Source organism: Clupea harengus, chromosome 1 (assembly GCF_900700415.2).
Source record: "Clupea harengus chromosome 1, Ch_v2.0.2, whole genome shotgun sequence".
Lineage (NCBI taxonomy): Eukaryota > Metazoa > Chordata > Actinopteri > Clupeiformes > Clupeidae > Clupea > Clupea harengus.
This window is the reverse complement of record NC_045152.1, coordinates 25,168,015-25,186,943: the sequence shown is the minus strand read 5'-3', so window position 1 is coordinate 25,186,943 and position 18,929 is coordinate 25,168,015. Positions and strand designations below refer to the sequence as shown.

At 38.4% G+C, this 18,929-nt stretch overlaps 2 protein-coding genes across 4 annotated transcripts; both read right to left on the bottom strand.

Moving 5' to 3' along the window:
• Nucleotides 1–149: 149 nt before the first annotated feature.
• Nucleotides 150–9,700, bottom strand: gstcd (glutathione S-transferase, C-terminal domain containing). 3 transcript variants are annotated; one of them, XM_031573231.2, is made up of 11 exons: nucleotides 9,348–9,700; nucleotides 8,419–8,853; nucleotides 7,058–7,315; nucleotides 6,344–6,437; nucleotides 5,430–5,545; nucleotides 3,657–3,701; nucleotides 3,075–3,203; nucleotides 2,621–2,754; nucleotides 1,622–1,652; nucleotides 999–1,068; nucleotides 150–642 (listed from the first exon to the last, which is right to left on the bottom strand). In XM_031573231.2, exons 1-11 carry the CDS (start codon nucleotides 9,525–9,527, stop codon nucleotides 485–487), a joined length of 1,650 nt encoding a protein of 549 aa, XP_031429091.1. In that variant the 5' UTR covers nucleotides 9,528–9,700; the 3' UTR covers nucleotides 150–484. The 3 variants fall into 3 exon arrangements, with proteins under 3 accessions (XP_031429091.1, XP_012681419.2, XP_031429081.1); XM_012825965.3 differs by having other exon boundaries at nucleotides 9,111–9,699; XM_031573221.2 differs by having other exon boundaries at nucleotides 497–642; nucleotides 1,612–1,652; nucleotides 9,111–9,700.
• A 2,036-nt stretch (nucleotides 9,701–11,736) lies between these two features.
• Nucleotides 11,737–15,916, bottom strand: LOC105898610 (bcl-2-related ovarian killer protein homolog B-like). The gene is made up of 4 exons (XM_031573240.2): nucleotides 15,451–15,916; nucleotides 14,713–14,841; nucleotides 13,152–13,315; nucleotides 11,737–12,581 (listed from the first exon to the last, which is right to left on the bottom strand). Exons 1-4 carry the CDS (start codon nucleotides 15,623–15,625, stop codon nucleotides 12,447–12,449), a joined length of 603 nt encoding a protein of 200 aa, XP_031429100.1. The 5' UTR covers nucleotides 15,626–15,916; the 3' UTR covers nucleotides 11,737–12,446.
• Between the last annotated feature and the right edge of the window lie 3,013 nt (nucleotides 15,917–18,929).

Sequence of the window (18,929 nt, the reverse complement as noted above, 5' to 3'; positions counted from 1 at the left end):
TAAAAATATGGCGAGTTGTCACAAAAGTAAGTTGTCATGCAGTTCACTATCTAAAACTGAAATAGTTACACTTTGAGACACACCCCCTGAGGTAAATTCTTGATCGTGTACTGTAGATCAATGGAGATGAGCATAATTTCCAAGTCTAGTTTCAAAGCAAAATACAAAAAGTAATCTTTATTACAAATTGATTTTTGGAGACCAAAACATCTTCAGGCAAAACACATTTCCAACCTAACCATCATAAAAGCAGAATAATTACATTGTACTATTCATGTGTCCTTCTTTTATGAGCACTTCAAACCACAAAAATGGCACTCTCTTGAAAATCACTACAAAATGAAAAAAATGATATGCAGATACAAGACAAATCTAGGCTAACTGTTACTTGTAGCTGTACACGACTAAAAGTAGAAGCTTGTTGATGGGCCTTAAAGGGTCTGCACCAGCCTAGCTCCTTTCAGTCAGGTAAGTCTTTTCACAGCTAGCCAGAAATGGTGTGTTTTTGACTTGGCTGGCCAACCAACATGTTATTTTTAGGTGAACAGCTCTCTGGTTCCATGGTCATCACTTTGACTGTATAGCCCCGAGACTCTGCAGGCCAGCATCGGTCAAGATCCACCAAACCCATGCAGGTCTTCCCTTCAGAAGTACAAAAAACACAGGCACTTGAAGGCACTTTTTAAATAAAATGTATTATTATTATTATTATTTGTATAATTAATTATAATAATTATATTATTATTATTATTAATAATAATAATAATAATAATAATAATAATAACATACAATCTTATTCCTCTGCATTGACAATGTGTGAGTCTGTCTTCAAAATGACTACATCTACTAACTTCACCAGCTCACTGCAACAGTCTTGACGCTGCAGGTAAAAGCTTACAAACAACTGACAAACTACACCAAAATGGGAAACTAAGCTAAATGAGCAAAATCTGCTAATTTACGGGAATTTGTAATAGGTCTGACTGCTGGAAATTTACCAATTACACGGCGCTCTTCCGGCAGCTGGACCGCTGTCTGGTCTGCGAACCGACATAAGATCATATGCTCCTAAAGGAAAACAAAGAAATCAGGTTAGCCACACACACCAAAACTTTAAGATCTAACACACATATTGACATGTGATTTACTCAAATCACCAATTAAAGCTGAAAATCCCCCTCATCACACTCGATAGATGGCCAAAAAGTGAAAAGCACTTCACTTAGCAACTATGTACAGTTTCTTCGACTAATCCTAAAATGAAATCTTGTTTGAATGATTCCATCCCAGTAGAATGCTGAAATCGAATGTCCCTGTCTCACAACATCACATTTTACTCAAAACAACTAATTTAAATTTAACAAAGTATAGCCACAAATCTATGTTCCATGGAATTGCATTGAAAGTAAAACTGCAGTGATCTGCATAGGTTTATAAACATGCAGACTGTAAGTCTGTTGTGAAACTTAATAACAACTGATGGTGCAGAAATCAGTTTGGTAATTCTAATATTCTTAAAGTAAGACTAATGTTTTCTGAATTGGTGTATTGTAGAATCACAAGGTCAAGTTAACAAAAAATGAAACCTGATTTGCATTATGGGATATACACCACACTTTACCTTGTAATCCAGTATCTTCGAGAATAACTGGCTGCATTTACAGAGGAGAGAGACATGTATTTAGGTAAAATCACATTGATTATTTGTGGGCTCTAGCATCATGCATACACCATTCCAATATCATGCATTACGCGTCACACTCACACACATATTTGTTATGCTAAAGTAGATCACAAAATGGCAAATGGACAAAGTAAAATATGTACGATGAAAACATGTACAGAAGTTTTCAAATATTGTTTTTGTCAATCTTAGCCTTGTCTTGGTAGTGAAATAAACGTTAATTTAATCAATGCCTGAAAGCTTGTGTGCTGCATTAGAATTTTGAAATCTGTTTGGACTAAGTATGTAAGACAGTTGTGTTGTGGCTTGCATTTGGTCTTTGGGCTCTCCCAGGTAGTAATAAATACTAAGGAGCAGGTTGTATTATTAATGTTTTATCTGTTTACTCAGCAAGTATTTCAGTATTTGAATATAAATATTCACTTGACACTGAACACTGTAGGAAGTAAGGAGTTAGTCGGACAGGATAATTAGGCTGACTGATGTATCAAAACTGTTGATGCTCGTGCATAAAATACATTGATGTAAGCTTTAATCATTTTTGTCTGCATTAATCAGATTTGAAATAACAATTGCAGTCGAAAATAGCAGAAATGCCATGACAATACAAATACATTGACAAAGGATATCAGTTTTATAGTTGCAATTGACTTTTTTTTGCTAACATTTCCTGCCTCAGGACCAGACATCTTGTGGCCAGTTATAGGTACCATGATGCATAATCAACTCATAACCTTATCAATGAAGTGCATCCATCAATAATACAAGTAAAAGGGATTACACATTAGTCTATGTGTCCGCATTTGTATGGACATATAAAACAAATCCTAACAGCAACAGATGCCAATGAAAAGTGGTCCCTAAACTATTTGAGTGTTACTCACAGTACTTGCCCAGGAGACATAAAGAAAGAAACAAAGCATGAAACCAACATACCTGCGAGGAAAGGTGAACTTCTGTGTGTTCTGAATGAAGCCATAGCAGCAGGGAGATATTACAAATGCTGCTCCTGCCTGAACGCAGCGTTGCAGAACCATGTCTGTTGCAACACCGCATGCATGTAGTGCTACCTGAAGGTAACATAACACACAAACACATCTTGAGGTGCTCACACAGAACACACCAGTGTTTAGTCTTAGTCTCATCAAATTCTAAAATGGAAAATAATTACGGAGCAGGCCATTAGGCCATCTTTTACTCGCTTAACTATTTTTTGACCAGGAGTGCCCCAACTTTTGCATACCACTGTATAATCATTAGGCCTGCAAATTACATTTTATTTAGTTAGTTGATATTTAACTGTCATCATTTCCTATGTATTATTATGATTATTTTCTTTATGAAACATCAGCTTGTACAAATTGTCCTGGGCTTTTAGATTGGTACTTACCCCGATGTGGAAGGCTCCAATGTAGTAGTCCAGATTGGTTTGGATGAAGCTAATGTTCGTCAGGTTTAGCGTGACGCTTCTTTCCCTGGCCCTAACAAGAGACTCCTCTTTGTTTTCCACCAGAATAACCTAATAATAAAAAAAAACAAAGAAAGAGTATTTTAGAGGCCATTAAACAATTTACTACATCTAACTTTGTGAAACTCCATTATCCTGCAAATGAACAAGTTTAACTAGCTACGCTTAGGGTATGTTTACACTGCACAGTAAATGCACAGTAAATGTAAATCACAACTGACATAGAGCGGATATGTGCCATGCCAGTGTAGATTTTTATATCACCTTCTAGTTAGATATGACAAGTTGTAAAACAGAAGTGGTGCAACCAAATTTAGTACTGGTGCCATCATCTGACTCGGGTCCACATGTAGATGGTTTCGAGAGTAATTTGTTTGAAAAAGATTGAAAAGGACTGTACAACAACATAACCTAAGTTACTTTTTAAGACACAATTCTATAATATGGTATATCTGTACAAGTTAATAATTTACAATTTCAACAAAAGGATGATGAAGGTCAAACCTGACACTGAGGTAGCATGGACGCCAGCACAATCCCAACATGACCCTGAAAACAAAAAGGCAAAGAAAGGCTTCTACATCACCTGCTGAATTATACAAATATAATATAAATATTCAATCATTATACTATAAAAAATAGCAATAGTGACTTTTACAGCACAACATTTGAAATCTAGGTTGACATTTTCACAAAACCCTCTCTCTATCTTTTTTCACAGACCAAAGGTTGGAGATTTGAATTGTTGAATTGATATTAAGTATGATGCAAAACAATGTTTACATAAACTCTTATGCATGTGTACATACTTATGACAACACCATGCATTACTAGTATAGTATATAATAGTATAGTATAGTTTTCATCAGTTATGAATTACATGGGTATGGTGTAATGTTACTCTTATCCTGAAGTCTTATGGCGCCAAAACAAGGTTTGCAGAAGATAAAACATTTGGAAAATGGGATGTGAATGCACAATATTTACATGTCATTTCCACCTTTGGAAGCATTTCAAGAAATTCGTATTTTTGCGATAGTATTTTTAAACAGTTCCTCTGTTTAATAGTAAGTAAATGTACCCTGTTATGTACTTATATACAACATTAACCCTGTTATATACTTATGTTATATGTTATATACTTATATACATTAAACATTAACCCTAACGTATCCTGTTATTTACTTATATACAACATTAACCCTAACATATCCTGCTGCTACAGTTTTTCCACCTGATCCACTTGCAGAAACCCCACCACAATGTTATGCACCATATCTACTCTGCTTTGATACATCTCCTGTTTTACATTTTGCACTCTACTTTCCACTTTACTTTTTTTTATATTCATTGTCTATATATTTGTATCGTATATATTGTGTTTTTTGGTTCTTATGTGTAGTACTTTTCTTATGTGTAGTACTTATTGTGTTTCTATGTTTTTATGTTTACTGTATGCACCTTCACATCAGAAAAAATTCCAAGTAGGTGTAAACCTACTTGGCAATAAATCCCATTCTGATTCTGATTCTGATCTTACATACATACTGTATTCCAGCCCTTTCGCCCATAATATAAACGAATGCCACTGCTGACATGGTTTTCTGCTTCATAACTCAGCTAATTGTTATTATAGTACCTTTATGAGCACACTGTATACCCACTTAGCTGTTCTACAACCAGTACTTTGAATGCTGGCAACTTTCAAAAAATGTTCACCACTATCAATCGTTAACCTAACCTTCAGTGTAGATATGTCACATGCTACATTTATGCTGACATGCTACATGTATGTATGTATGCATTCTGCTTGCTTCCGATTCTCTCTTATCTTCACCACCCCGCCCCCTTTCTACCTGGCTGGCCCCAGGCGGATGGGAGTTTTTCCATCGCCACCGTGGCCTAAGTCCTTGCTCTAAGGAGGTCAGGCGCTGGGCTCAGTAAAGCACCTTGGGACAATTTCACTTGTTATTGGTGCTATACAAAACAAATACAATTTAATTTATATACATTATTATACAATAAACCATATACAATCAAAATGAATTTGAAGATTGAACAAATTGCTTATTAAAATATATCTAAAAAGTGGTAAATTCCAGTGTACTGTAGCTTTAATGACCATATTCTTTTTCCCAATTATCATTTTGGATTTACATTCACAATCCATTTTAAGTTTCCAACTCATTTTTGTGTACGTTGCATTTTTGCATTTATACTCTGCAGACCTTTTTTCGGACAGCACAGACCTCCATTATAGCGTGATCACATTCTTACCCCACCACTACAGAAGTCCACCACGGTGTTTCCGGGATGTACCAGTTCAGTTACCATGGCAACAAGGTTGTTGATCTGCTGGCATTTGCGTATGGCACGAGTATCTGACATTTCCCCTGAGAAGGATATGACATATTAAATATGCAGTACATTGCCATTAGGCCATAGAAATGTCCTGTTCTCACATCAAATACAGGTTCACCTTTTCAGTAACTGTTCCTAGTCTCTCATTTCACTTTCGCTTCCATTCCATTTAACTATTAACACTATTACCCAAAACATATTATGCAAGACCATAAGTTTGTTTTTCAGGAATTCAACTTTTTCATTCAGAGACATGTTGTAGACAAGTGTTGAGACATGTTGTAGACCAGTGGTTCTCAACTGGTCTGGCCTTGGGACCCACAATTTCCCATTTCCAATTATCCCAATAATTCCCATGGTCGTTAAGTTGATTTGAAATTGAAACCATAAAATAGACATAAACATAGGGCCTACTTTTATCCCTGCATTCATAGCACATTAGCTTAAGTCTGACATCAGATAGATTTTTAATAGATTTGGTCCCGACGCCGGTGCCAGATACTTCCAGTCGGGATGAACTGTTTGTTTGGTCTCTGTGTCTTTCCAAGCTCCGGATGTAGCTGGTTAAACGTTGACGTCAGATGCAGAGATTGACATTATGACGCATGGTTTTTGCAATGTGTAGATGTCAGAAAGACAAGCCGGCATTGTTAAAAGGAATTGATAACCTCGAAGGCGTACAATTCTGATGTATCTGACAATTTGGAACCTGTTCTCGATCCCCATCCCACCCTTGAATTTTTCCCTTCTATTGACTTCATCCTGATTTGTAAATGTGAGGTTCTTCCTGATGCATGTATTATGTATATTGCAGGTTCTGTGTCATTTACCAGTTGTAGGGTTGACAGCGGTAGGGAAGTCTTCCCACGGGACGGTCCAGCTTGGGCAGGGATGGGGAGAATATACTGCTTCAACACCACTTTCCTATGAGAAAAAAATGCAGACACACACAGCACTGAAAGCCACTCATTTACATTAACATCTTTATCCAGACATTTTAGCTGGGTAGGGGGAAATGCATGTTAATAATGCAATTGGATCAACTAGACCCTTCATGATCCAGTTCAATTTACTGAAGGGCTACATAGAGTATATGTGTACAATAATAAGCTCTTATGCCTCAGTGCCTTCAATGCTGCACAACCAAAAGAAAAGCACATAAGTACATTTTGTTTTGTGTTTCATTGTGTGAATTCAATTTTAATAACGATATTCTGCTAAACATTTGGTTTCCCAAAGCTATTGTACAGACACAAGGCCCATTGTTTCAATAGTCCAAAACCTTTTGGGAGGCTGTAGAACTGCCCAATAACCCTGGAACACTATAATACTGATTCTGATTCTGATGTGTTCCACTATTGTTATGAACAACATTTACATTCATTTTATAACACCACACAGAGTTCTGAGTACTGAAAATCGAAGAAATCATCACGATTGAAATTCCGGTTTTCTGAGTAGAATTAGGGTTAAGCTTAAGGACTCATACACTGAGTGTCATAGCAAGGGGAGAAGAAAAAGAGGAGTGTGAGAAGTTTTATTACTTTAAGTTTAGTGAGCGTGGGCCTTGGACCCCCAACGAAGGGCACCTTCTCTGGCTGGGTGCTCTCGAGCTCCAGTTCACCGAGTGTCGAAATCTCTGGTGTGAGCAAAACAGATTCAGATGGCTGTGGCGTAAATAAAGTCATCCCACAGGTCTCAGCAGCTTTGCGGACCCCAGGGACGTCCTGAACATGGCAGTACCAGCGCACAAGGAGTGGGAGACGAGAGAGAGCATGAGGAGCATGCTTCTGGAGAGAACTCTGACGAGAGAGAGAGAGAGAGAGAGAGAGAGAGAGAGAGAGATTAGATACAAGACCAAGTCATGACCTCTATCACAGCCCCATTGCCTTAAATCTCATGCATGCCCCTTTCATAGTACTGTTCGATCAGGGTTAAACCCAAGTTGAGTTTTAGTATGAAAGGCCCATCTCAGCCCACCTCTTGACCTGGGTTGGACATGGGATGATTTTGGTATGAATGGCCTGCCCTGGTTAACTAACAACTGTAATGTTGCTAACAGCATTATAATCCTGATAACAATGCATTAAGGCATTTGTATCTTTTGTCCAGGTGATGAAAGATATAAAGCCTATAACCTCTTCCACGAAGACACAAATGGCAGAGTTTGACCTTCAGTGTTTACTTGGAGGAAGTACTGTAAAACCTAATCATACAAATAAATTATTGTTACAAAGCTGTATAAAGTATCTTCATACAAACTGTATACATACTTCTGAATCACCATGCACATTAGTCAGCACATACATGTTACCATGTAAACAGACATGGATTAAATTAATGTAACATACTTAGCCTCATGCTAACACTGTCTGTAATTTCCCATCTGTAATCGAACAGGATTGGCTCCATTATATCTCCCCACATATTAACAAAACGTTGAGTCCAGATTACAAAAGATACAAATCCTATAAACTAAATGTAGTAAAAACTAAATATAGATTGGTGTCCCAGGTTGTGACCCAGGTCCAATCTGGATTGCCATGACAATGACATGGGTATAACCAGCGTCAAGACAACTGCTTTGGTATGCCCAAGATCACACTTTGGTCAAATAACCCTGGTTTGACCCAGGTCATTTGCGTGAAAAGGGTAAGAAACAGCATTAACAAATTTTCATTACTCGCACAAATAAGGGTTTTAGAAAAGACTATTTGGGGGTTGTTCTATGGTAACTGAAAAAAATGTGTGGAATATTAAGGGGACGCAAAATGGGAGGCCATTACCAACTATGTGATTGTGTGTTTTTTGACTTCCAGTCACAGATCTGCCATGATTAGTATATACAGGCCTCGTTGATAACCCAATCTAAATCCAATATAAATCAGGTACAACATGCTCTTACTAAGTATTGGTGGATGCAGGGAAGCAGGACAACATCGGTGAGAGTGAAGTAGAGTCCCTCAGCAAAATGACGCTCTAGCTTTGGCAGTTGTGTCGTTTTCACTCTTCTTATATCAGGAGGCCTCTTAGTGGCAGCATCAGGAACTTCATCGGTGGTGAGTTTTGCCAAAGCAGCACTGAGTTCGACTCCGCAGGGTTTTAGAGCGGGATTGGACCTTTCTTCTTTTAAGGTGGAAGGACTGGAACTGATTGCCTGCTGCTGAAGCTTCCGTCGCCGCAGCTTGTCATCGTTATGGACTTTGACAGGCTCGTCCAGTCTCTTCTCCAAGTGCAACACAGCAGGAGGAATACAGAGGGCCTGCTCTGTAGGGTTGCTCAGGTGCTCCTCCACTGCCGAGGGAATGTCAATCTCACACAGCCGTGTCCACTTACTCACCTAGCGGCACACAGATGGAAAACTATAACGCAACACCAAACAATCAATAAATGAAACAAGTATAATAAAACCAAATGGGTTAATCTCTTCCCACAGACTTAAAGTCCTACCACATACACAAAAAGTGATTTGGAATGGGCATGATTTTGGAATAGATTGACTCATAACATAAAGGGAAGAAAGTCAGTGATCATATTTCATATTAATGATTTTTTTTTTTTTTATCTCAGATTAAATTGTAATGGTAGACTCCTCACCTCTGCACATGCCTTCAGGCAGGTGTTCTTAAACCCCAGCAAAGAAGTCAAGTTCAGGTGACCAGGCTTGTCTTTGCTGGTACGCTGTATTACATGTCTTAACACCACTGCCAACCCTGCTCTGCAATACATTCCATCTGCTTCCAACACTGCTGGCAACCTACAAGCTCCAACTACACCTAGTGGTTCTGGCAGCTGTATCGGGTTTGCTGCAAGGGTTGAGGATAAGTCACCTACCCAGGTCCACTGGTCACCTGATTTTGCGGACAGAAGAATCACACGGAAGGATGTGCTCTCACAGTAGGAAAGAAGAAATAACGTGATTGAGGAGTGTAGAGGTAAAACATGCTCCTTGTTTTCGGTGGACACCTCTAAATAAAGACTGTCAGGCATCCGTCTCTTTTCTGAGTCATCCATTTTCAAATCTGACCTGATGGGAAAGCAGTTGATCAAAACCCTAGCTCTGTAGATCGCTGCTATTAGCTTTTTAAAAGTTGAGTTGAGTATTACCGAAAGCAATGAGGTTCACCAGTCAAATTGTGCTGTAGCCTTCAACTTCCGGCCACATGTAGACAAAACTATACCAAAATAAAAGTCACCAAAGCGTTTTAGTATTGAAGAAACATCAGATGTATTAATTGCATAACCATGATAACAAAAAACAAATGGACTAAAAATGGACTGACTCATCTCACAAATTTGGAATTGTATTATTTTAAAACAGGGAACAATCATGATGTTTATTATGTTCAATAGGTAGACATAATGACACATACCTCACTCTACTAAGAAAACAAAGTCTTAATAAAAGTGGAGTTGAATGGGTTCAGAACATCCTAAATACTAATACAAAATGTGTTTATTAGTCATGAATCTCGTTACTGACTATGCCACTATACTATAAACATAGCTGAACTGGATGACATTGAGACACATACCACATTCTACATATTAAACAAAGAATTGTGTCTGAATAAAAATGGAGTGGAATATGTTCAGAACATCCTAAATGTGGTTATTAACAAAACGTTTTAAAATGTCCTACCACATCCCGTCAAACTGACGCTGAATATTGAAGCACAATGTACAAGCATAGGACAAACACTTGCCTTTTGCATGTCCATCATTCATTTCTTAGTGTAATAGGACTAGTTTGCATGTTGAGGAAATATTTTACTGTATTGTACACACAATATGCTCCAGCAACTTTTTCATAGATACAAGTGATCACATGTCTATATTATTTTCTGGAAATTCTGCATCTGAAGGAGAAAAGGGTAGCATGTTTAATGACCAAAAATAAAAAATGACAGGTTAATATGGATATTCTTATGTTTTATTTCATTTTTTTCACATTTAAATCATTTACATATTTTTAATAACATATGTGCGTTTTGTAGGCTTCTTTTTTTTACTTTGTTTGCAGTCATTTTTTAACCCTTAGATGTGCTTTGAGAGAATTTCACATATTTGCATTAATGGGGTCCTCTTTTTGCTTTCTCATGTTTGCACATTATGTCCTCATGTTGTCCTGAGTGAGCTTGAGAGGTGTCTTGAGTTGCAGCCCAGGACACCTGATCCTTTTCTCCGTTTTTCATACAACTGATGTCTCATCCGTATTCCTCCCTTTCATTTATTCCAATTATTCACACAGCATCGTGACCATACAGATGTGCAACAAGACATTTATCAACATAGTATTTTATTGACGCACGTTTACAATGGCAATTCACTGACTGAACTCAATGGACAGCATTCAGTTTAATAGATGGTCATATGTTGGCGTGACTGCATCTCTGATCTGATTGGTGGGAAGGCCAGGTTAAATTGCCACGCTCGTCCACTTGCAATTTACTGTATGTTTTCATAGAAGCCAAACATTCCTGAGTATCCTCTAAACACCGACAGGGCATTTTTTTCTCTTTCACAGTCCAGTCAGAGCACTCAGATTGGCTCATTTTCAGTTTTGCAGAGTGTGCGTGAACCTGGTATGACTTCCCCTTGGGGGCAACATATATGTGCAAGCCTACTGTGAAGCAAGAGCTCTATGATTTGAGATTAAAAAGCTTTCCTGTCACCAGAGTCACAGTTCAAATATAATTATAAGCAAAATTCATATATGATGATGTGAAATGTTTCATTAAGTATATTTCACATGTGTATTGTTACAAACATTTTCACATCTCAAATAATTTAGTTCTTAGGAAGCCTGGCTTCCTCTAGCAGCCGCCACAGCCCACTGGACCCCCCTTTTCAGCCAGAGGTATTAAGACGCTATCTCGGCCTCCTCCACATTGTTGTTGATGGCTATTCCCCTGCTTGCTCCCACAGTGCCCAGGGTTCTGTAGGCCTTGCTTAGGGAAAGACCTGCGAACTCCTGGCTGCCCACCTCATGGTATGCAACTGGTCCTACACCTGTGTAGCTTCACTGCTCGGACCCCTAATTAAAAACTGTATTTCATGGTGTCTTGCTGTAGGCTACTTGATTTTCTTCTGTAGGATTGCATCATATAAGCAATCATCTGGTGATGTCAAAAGCTATGCAATAAAACTGACATAAAAACCTCTACCATAGTTTGTTCCTTGCCCCAGAGATAGATGTCATCAAAGAAATGATTGCACTTGGTTTTTCTTTTTTAATATTTATCATTTACTGTATAATAATTATTCTTTTTACATTATATATTCTTAATTGGTCCAACAGAAGTCTATATAGCCTAATCATAGAATGAATAAGAGACTGAATAAGTGATGAATGAAGTAAATGAGAGAAAGAGAAAGCAAGTAAATCTGACTCTAGACAGTACAAAAATGGAGATTTAGAAAAACTGGGCAATGGTGTTTGTCCTGCCTGTCACTACAGTGACCAATTGTAACACCATTGTGACATTACTACATTTCCAAAATAGGTTTGAAAAATGATTTCAAATGGACTCAACACACATCTATACGATCTTCCAGACATTAGCTTGGTCTAGCTATGATTCATTTGGGGAGGAAGAGATCATTATGGTGATTTAATGCATCGTTCTTGAGGTGGTTTGAAGTGTATCAGGTGCCGGCCTACTCATCCCAAAAACACATAATGTAAATGTGAAATGTAATACATGAATTTATGATGTGATACATGGTTTTCCACGGTAAGAGATTTTCAGTAAAAATATATCAGTTTAAACGACATCAGATAAAACATCCTTCATTCAGGAAACAATGTGCCCTCAGCCCTCTGTGTTTAAAACGCGTTTAGGCTTTACAAACATTTTAATCTCAAAACTACTGTTCAGTGGAAATTCTCAGGGGGGAAAAATTCAGCAGTGATTCAAGTTCAGGTCATTCTCACCATGACTTTGTCAGTTTAATGAACATTATCTGCCAAAGGTTTTTCCAGGAGGTGATGAAATTCATATGGATGTTCAACCAGTAGGACTGAAGGTTTGGGGCCGGTTTGACAACACAATTTGCAATATCCACCTAAAAAGTTTAAAAAAAAATCACACATCATTCCTGAACATCAAGATCAATTACATGGTCATACATTTTATTGAACCTTAACTCAATACATGCACTAAAATAGAAAATGAACCTCTAGACATTTGAGTCTTAAAAACATTTGAGTCTTTAAAACATTTGTGTAATGTCCAGACCAGCCTTATGAAATGATCTCTTAGAGGAAGTCTTAGCTTAGGACGCTCTGGGAAACACCATGAGAAATGTAGGTACATCTTAAGGTATATCTTACAAACGACCTAGCATTAAAATGGCTCTGAGAAATGGACCCTGCATATTGCCTCTTTCAGTATATGGCCCCATGTCACAACATCAATACTAGGCAGGAGTGGCACCACGAGCAATACAAATTTGAGATTCATACAGTGGCTTGTCCGGCAGTTCTATCAATGTATGCCTTCTAGATACTTTACTTGATGGCATGTTATTTCATAGAATGCTATTTAGATCACCCAAATGCCCGATGGAATAATGTTATGTTGTCATGAGATCAATTCAAGTAATTCTAATATGTGCTACATGAATAGAACTCACCCATCCACCTCGCTGGATAAGCCATGGGGCCAGGCCCTTGCAAGCAAACACTCCCATGCTGTCTACTAGAGTGGAAATCATTTCTGTTTGGCCCTGCCGCACACAGTCCACAGCCAGCGCACCTGCCAATGCATAAATGGCCACCACTTTCCCCCATGTCATTCCTGCAGACACAAAAGATGAGTTTTGAATAGATCTTGAAGAGGTCTTTGAAAGATTCTAGAAAATAACATGGCTTTCAATAAAACAGAACTGCAGGTCGTTCAACCATTGAGGTAGCACACATGACAAAAGTCAGATTGTGATCTCTTAGTGAGAGAAGGCAAAGACAACCATTGCTCATCAGAGTGGTTGAGAGGGGGAGTAGATGTGAATGATGAGCCAGTGAAGGGGAAACAGCAGAGGGTTGATGTCAAACGGTCTTATCATACATTAGTAACAGCCTCACCACACTCAGAACACCATTGCTATAGTAGCAATACTATACCATATATGTAGTATATATATGCTATAGCCTAGTCTACACAAGACAGAGCAGGGCCTGCATGAGGAGCACAGCATATTGAGTAACACAGAGTATGATCATGTGAATATTATACAGAGCAATAAAGACCTTGAGACAGAAGCTACATGCTCAGAGAAACTCGACTGGCCATGAATCATGACACCCAAGTTTCCTGCAGCTGAGGTTGGGCCAGTGATTTTGAGCCAGATAAGGTTGTTTGGACGACGAACTGTAGAGGTGACTTGCACTGTGGTTATAACTACAATGTGGCAACATTTCGTAAAATATTAGTAAAACAGCTAGATCAAAAAGTGGACAGAGGTTCCATGATGGGCTCTCAAGCATTAATGTCGGGAAGCTCTTAATGAACTGCTGTTCAGTAGATATAGTGGCCAAAAATCTGATTACTTCTTTTTCTACTGAAGCCATTATACTGGCATTGCATGTGCACCACTGAAAACACATCAGGAAAATTTTTAAAACATTATCTTTATTACAGCCAGCGATATTTATTTATATATAATTGCTTTATTATTTGGCACACTATAAGAAGGAAAACTGGTCATACTCTGATTCATCAAACTAAAAGGTATGTATAAACTGATTGAGGACTCATTTAAGCCTGTTGAGGTACTTCAGGGTGTCTGTATTTGGATCATCTCTTCTGGTACATTTTAAGGCTTGAATAACTGGTTTTGATGTGTTATAATCTGTGTGTAGGTTAAATAACTGGTTTTGATGTTTTATTATCTGTATGTAGGTTAAATAACTGGTTTTGATGTTTTATTATCTGTATGTAGGTTGTTAATAGTGCAGACCAGATAGAAAAACATAACAGTTCTCCAGCTTGTTCTTAGCCTAAGTAAGTGCATTTCCATTCATTAATTAAGCCTACAAACCTCACTCGACAATATTTTTGTAACACACACCCACACACACACACTCACACACACCCACACACACATACACACAAACACACACACTCACACACACCCACACACACATACACACAAACACACACACCCCCTCTACACACACACTTTTGGAATGTCTTACCGGAGGACGATATCTCCATCGCAACACTAAAAAAGGCATCTGACACCATGTTCTCCACATCAACCAAAATGTTCAGCTGCTTTGCAACATCACGATAAATATATGGGCTCATGGTCTCCAATTCATCACCTGAGAAAAAAGGAAAAAGAAAAAGCGAACAAAGGCATGTGTAGCCTGCATAAATCTTAAAGCAGCAATCAGAATCAGAATAGAATCAGCATAAGGAGTTCTGTTCCAAAACTAGCATGCTAACTACCTAAAAGGCAGGCAGAAACCTTGCAAACACCACCTATAGCCCAGTTGGCACTGATAGAAGCTTGTCAACACACTAACTGGTGTCTTGTGGCAGTATAACTGGCAATGTCATGCTGTGAAAGCTTTTCTTCCATTTTTGCAAGGTGTTCCAGCCAGGAAACACAGTACTTCATAGTGCATATCCTGGATGGCTAGTTGCAAAGACACAGGTGTTTATCTGTCCTTCACATGATGCCATCAAAATGAATTTGAGGATGGTACCAAAACTAGTTGCCTATAAAACCATATCTCAAAAAGTTGCATAGTGTCACTTTAACACTTAGTCACTGGACTGTGTAGGACCTGCTGTTTCATGTAGACCTTTTTGCTGTATTAAACACCTGACAGGCCAGCTTTAGTGTACACAATGATGCTTCAAATATGTCCTTAATCTTAAAAAGACCAACCACTAAACACCACAAGAATCTTCTTGTCTAGACCTACCTAATTTCAGGAGCACTGCAAAAACTTCTTCAGGTGTTCCACTTGACTTTAGATGTTCATATTCCACAGTTGGGTAGATTAACTCCTCTCGAGCGAGTCTTGAGTAAATGTACTCTATGCAAAGTGCCTTTGTTTGAAATACAAATGTTCGAGTTTCCCACTGCAGCGCAGACATATCCTACAATTTGGCTTCTGAGGGAAGAGGTTGGTTTAAGTTGGCTCAACAGTCACCCCAATTGGTGGCCAAGAGTGAAACACACAAGCGACTTCATTAACCGTTTGGATGAAGACAAGTCCTACAACGCTCATCTTTCAGGATGCCAAGCTTAGTGTGAATATTGGAAAAGAATGTTAAGATATTTTCAAGATAAATTGTCATGAAAGTTGCCTGATCTTCTGAATGAGGAGCCGAAGGTATAACAAACAGTAAATGACGCCAGAGAGATTGAGGTTGATCCTCGTGTAAACTAATTAGTGCTCCTCTCTGTGAATGGTTGTAGCCAGTGCTCGACCGAGGACAGCCTAATCTCTTCTAAAAATACAGGGCTCAGACAGAGTGACGTATGCGGCCATCAAATGCTAGCAAGAAAATCTATCGCACATCTCAGTTGATAAACTTTGGTATTTTTATGGGATCTGAATACCACCACCACCAATAAAAATAATAATTATAACAACAACAATAATAATGAATGAATTAATTAATAAAGTAATTATGGCATGTGCAAAAGTTTGGGTACGCTTCCACTTTAAAATCTCAGAGCATAACATTAACCTGTTAGGCCTTATTTGACTCTTGGACATGGTCAAATAAAACAGGTCAAGAATAGTCATTCAGAATGGTCAGCTCAGAAGCTTCCAGAAGCTGATGAATTCTCTGACTACTCAAATCAAAAGCAACAGAAGGTTTTAAAAAGACACCAAATAATTTCCAGCTTGCAATTTCCAAAGACTGAAATATTATCAAGAAAGGGTAACTGTGGAGGTCAAGATGAGATCTTGAGGACCAAGATAAAACTGATAAAAGATAAAACTGCAAGACAACCTAAACGCACCTCAGAATTTGAAGTGATCTACAAGGAAGAGTGGGTAAAAAATTATAAATCAAGAATACAAAAGCTTTTAGCTGTCTACAAAAATAATTTGCAAGCTGTGATATGACAAAGGAGTGGTACACATTGCTGACTAAGAATGGTTCCCAAACCTTTGCACAGACCACAATTACAGTCAGCATGTGAAGAAAGCCTCGTTGTTTAATGTTTTTCTGCTGCAGGGGTTCTATTTACTTCTTTTCACTTAAAAAATAACCAAACCTGTCATTTACACATGGATGCTCAAAATTGTGCATATAACTGAACTTAGACCAGCATATTTAAAAACAGAATTTGCCCTGTACAAAACCAAAAAATGAGCAACATTTTAAAAGATAATAAATGAAAAAAGTGGTCCGTGTACATTTGCCTCCTTTACCTTTCCTTTTCAAAAGAAACGAGGTGGAATGATTTGTAGCCTAGTTGTATTTAACATGGAGAAACAGAATTTAAAAAGACGTGATAGAGAACTATTTCTCCTGTTTTTGAAATCACAAAATGTGATCAAGTTTTCTTTGATGTTGTCCGGCAGCAATTATACCACCACAGTTGTGGCAGCATTGCTTGAGCTAAAAGTAGCTCCTTCATTGAATTATGCCACTGCTCACTGCTGTGGCAGCAAGATGGAACAATAGCCTGTGTTTAAAAGACAGCAGTGTCTTTGGAGGAAGGATCAGTAACAATGTGTCTGTTGGTTTCTCTGAGGTACTCTTGTCTTTGAAGGACATTATTAAGGTAGAATAGCCATGTACAACACAAAAAAACAGTATTAAGATGTTTGGAATTATTACATGGTTTATTATCCAAGGAAATAAGTGAACATGGAGTCTAATTTGTGAACAAGTCAGTTCCAAATGAAAAGCCCAGTTTGTCCATGTACAGGTCAGCTAAGTCAGCTGCTGCAGTTGCGTGGAGTGATATTTTTTTGGACAACCAATCTCTGCAACCTTCTTTTTGCTTTATAGGCACCGTACGCAAGATTAATCGAAAATGTGTTTCGTCAAATTCAGCTAATTGGTCCTCACACTCTAGCTGACTTCTGTGTGCTCAATGGGAAAGAAACTTAGAGGTTCAGGCAGGTATTCAGAGCGCAGAGGCTCAGACACGCATCTTCAGTGCAGGTATAAACTTCATTTTAAGTAATTAAACAGAGATCCAGACAGTCGCCAGGGACACATTTACCTACAGTAAGCCTGATTGCAGCTAAGAGCCCAGGTGAGTTGAGCTGGAAGGGGGAACTCTGCACCACTCGCTCACATCCTCGCTCACATCTTAGCCATAAAAATACTAACGAACACCATCACTGACATGGTTTCTCACCCATAATAATACTAACGAACACCATCAGTGACATGGTTTCTCACCCATAATTAAACATGGTTTCTTGCCTTATAGCACCAGTTAAAGCTATTCACTCCATTTTTATCCACTGACAGCCTTGTGTGTATCCCTTCCCTCCTGTACCCTCTTTCATCTCTACTGGGCAGGTGTCAGGCAGATGGGTTCTCCTTTTTGTAGCTGGGTTCTGCCAGATATATTCTAAGGAAGGAGACAAATCACTGGGGGAGTCTCTACTCTACTCTCTACATTATCAGAAAAGACATAACTCATCCAGATACCTTTTTGATTAATAACCATCTGGATAAGTTATTAATTGAAATGGAACAATAGACCTGCATACAAATATTCACAATTACAAAAAAGAACATGTATCAGCTGCTTATATCCAACATTATATCTCATAATCAACTTCCTCTGAATTTATATAAATCAGTGGACTGGGATACAGTGGACTGTTTTTTTTTCTCACATGGATGAAGTTAAGGGTTCCACTGAAAGCAAAAATGTTTATGAAAACAGGTATTTTGATCATTTCACATGGTTCCCAAATTTTCTAACACATGAAATAAAATCGAGGTTTCCTTTCCACAAGCACAAAGACATGGCACACGGCTATTGTATTATTTCAGATACATTTGCAGTCGCTTTCCAAGGTAGTGATGGTATGGAACAAATCACAGACACATCCTTTCAACAACTATGAAAAAAAAAATGTACCACCGACATTCAAGTGCGGATTTGTCATGTAGGCCTATGCTATTACCATTGTGTTTCCATTGTGCTCATGTTATACCCAGCCTATGGGTCTATACCCAGTGATATTCCCTCGAATTCCTTAGAAAATAAGGGATGCACTATGCACATATACACTGATGCTTTTTAGTCAGACAGATGGTGTACAAAGAGAACACTCCTACATCCCTTGGTCATAGGATGTCAGGGCCATGTCCTCCATCCCTTGGTCAGAGGATGCCAGGTTCATGTCTAAATATCCTCCATCCCTTGGTTAGAGGATGCCAGGTTCATGTCTAAATATCCTCCATCCCT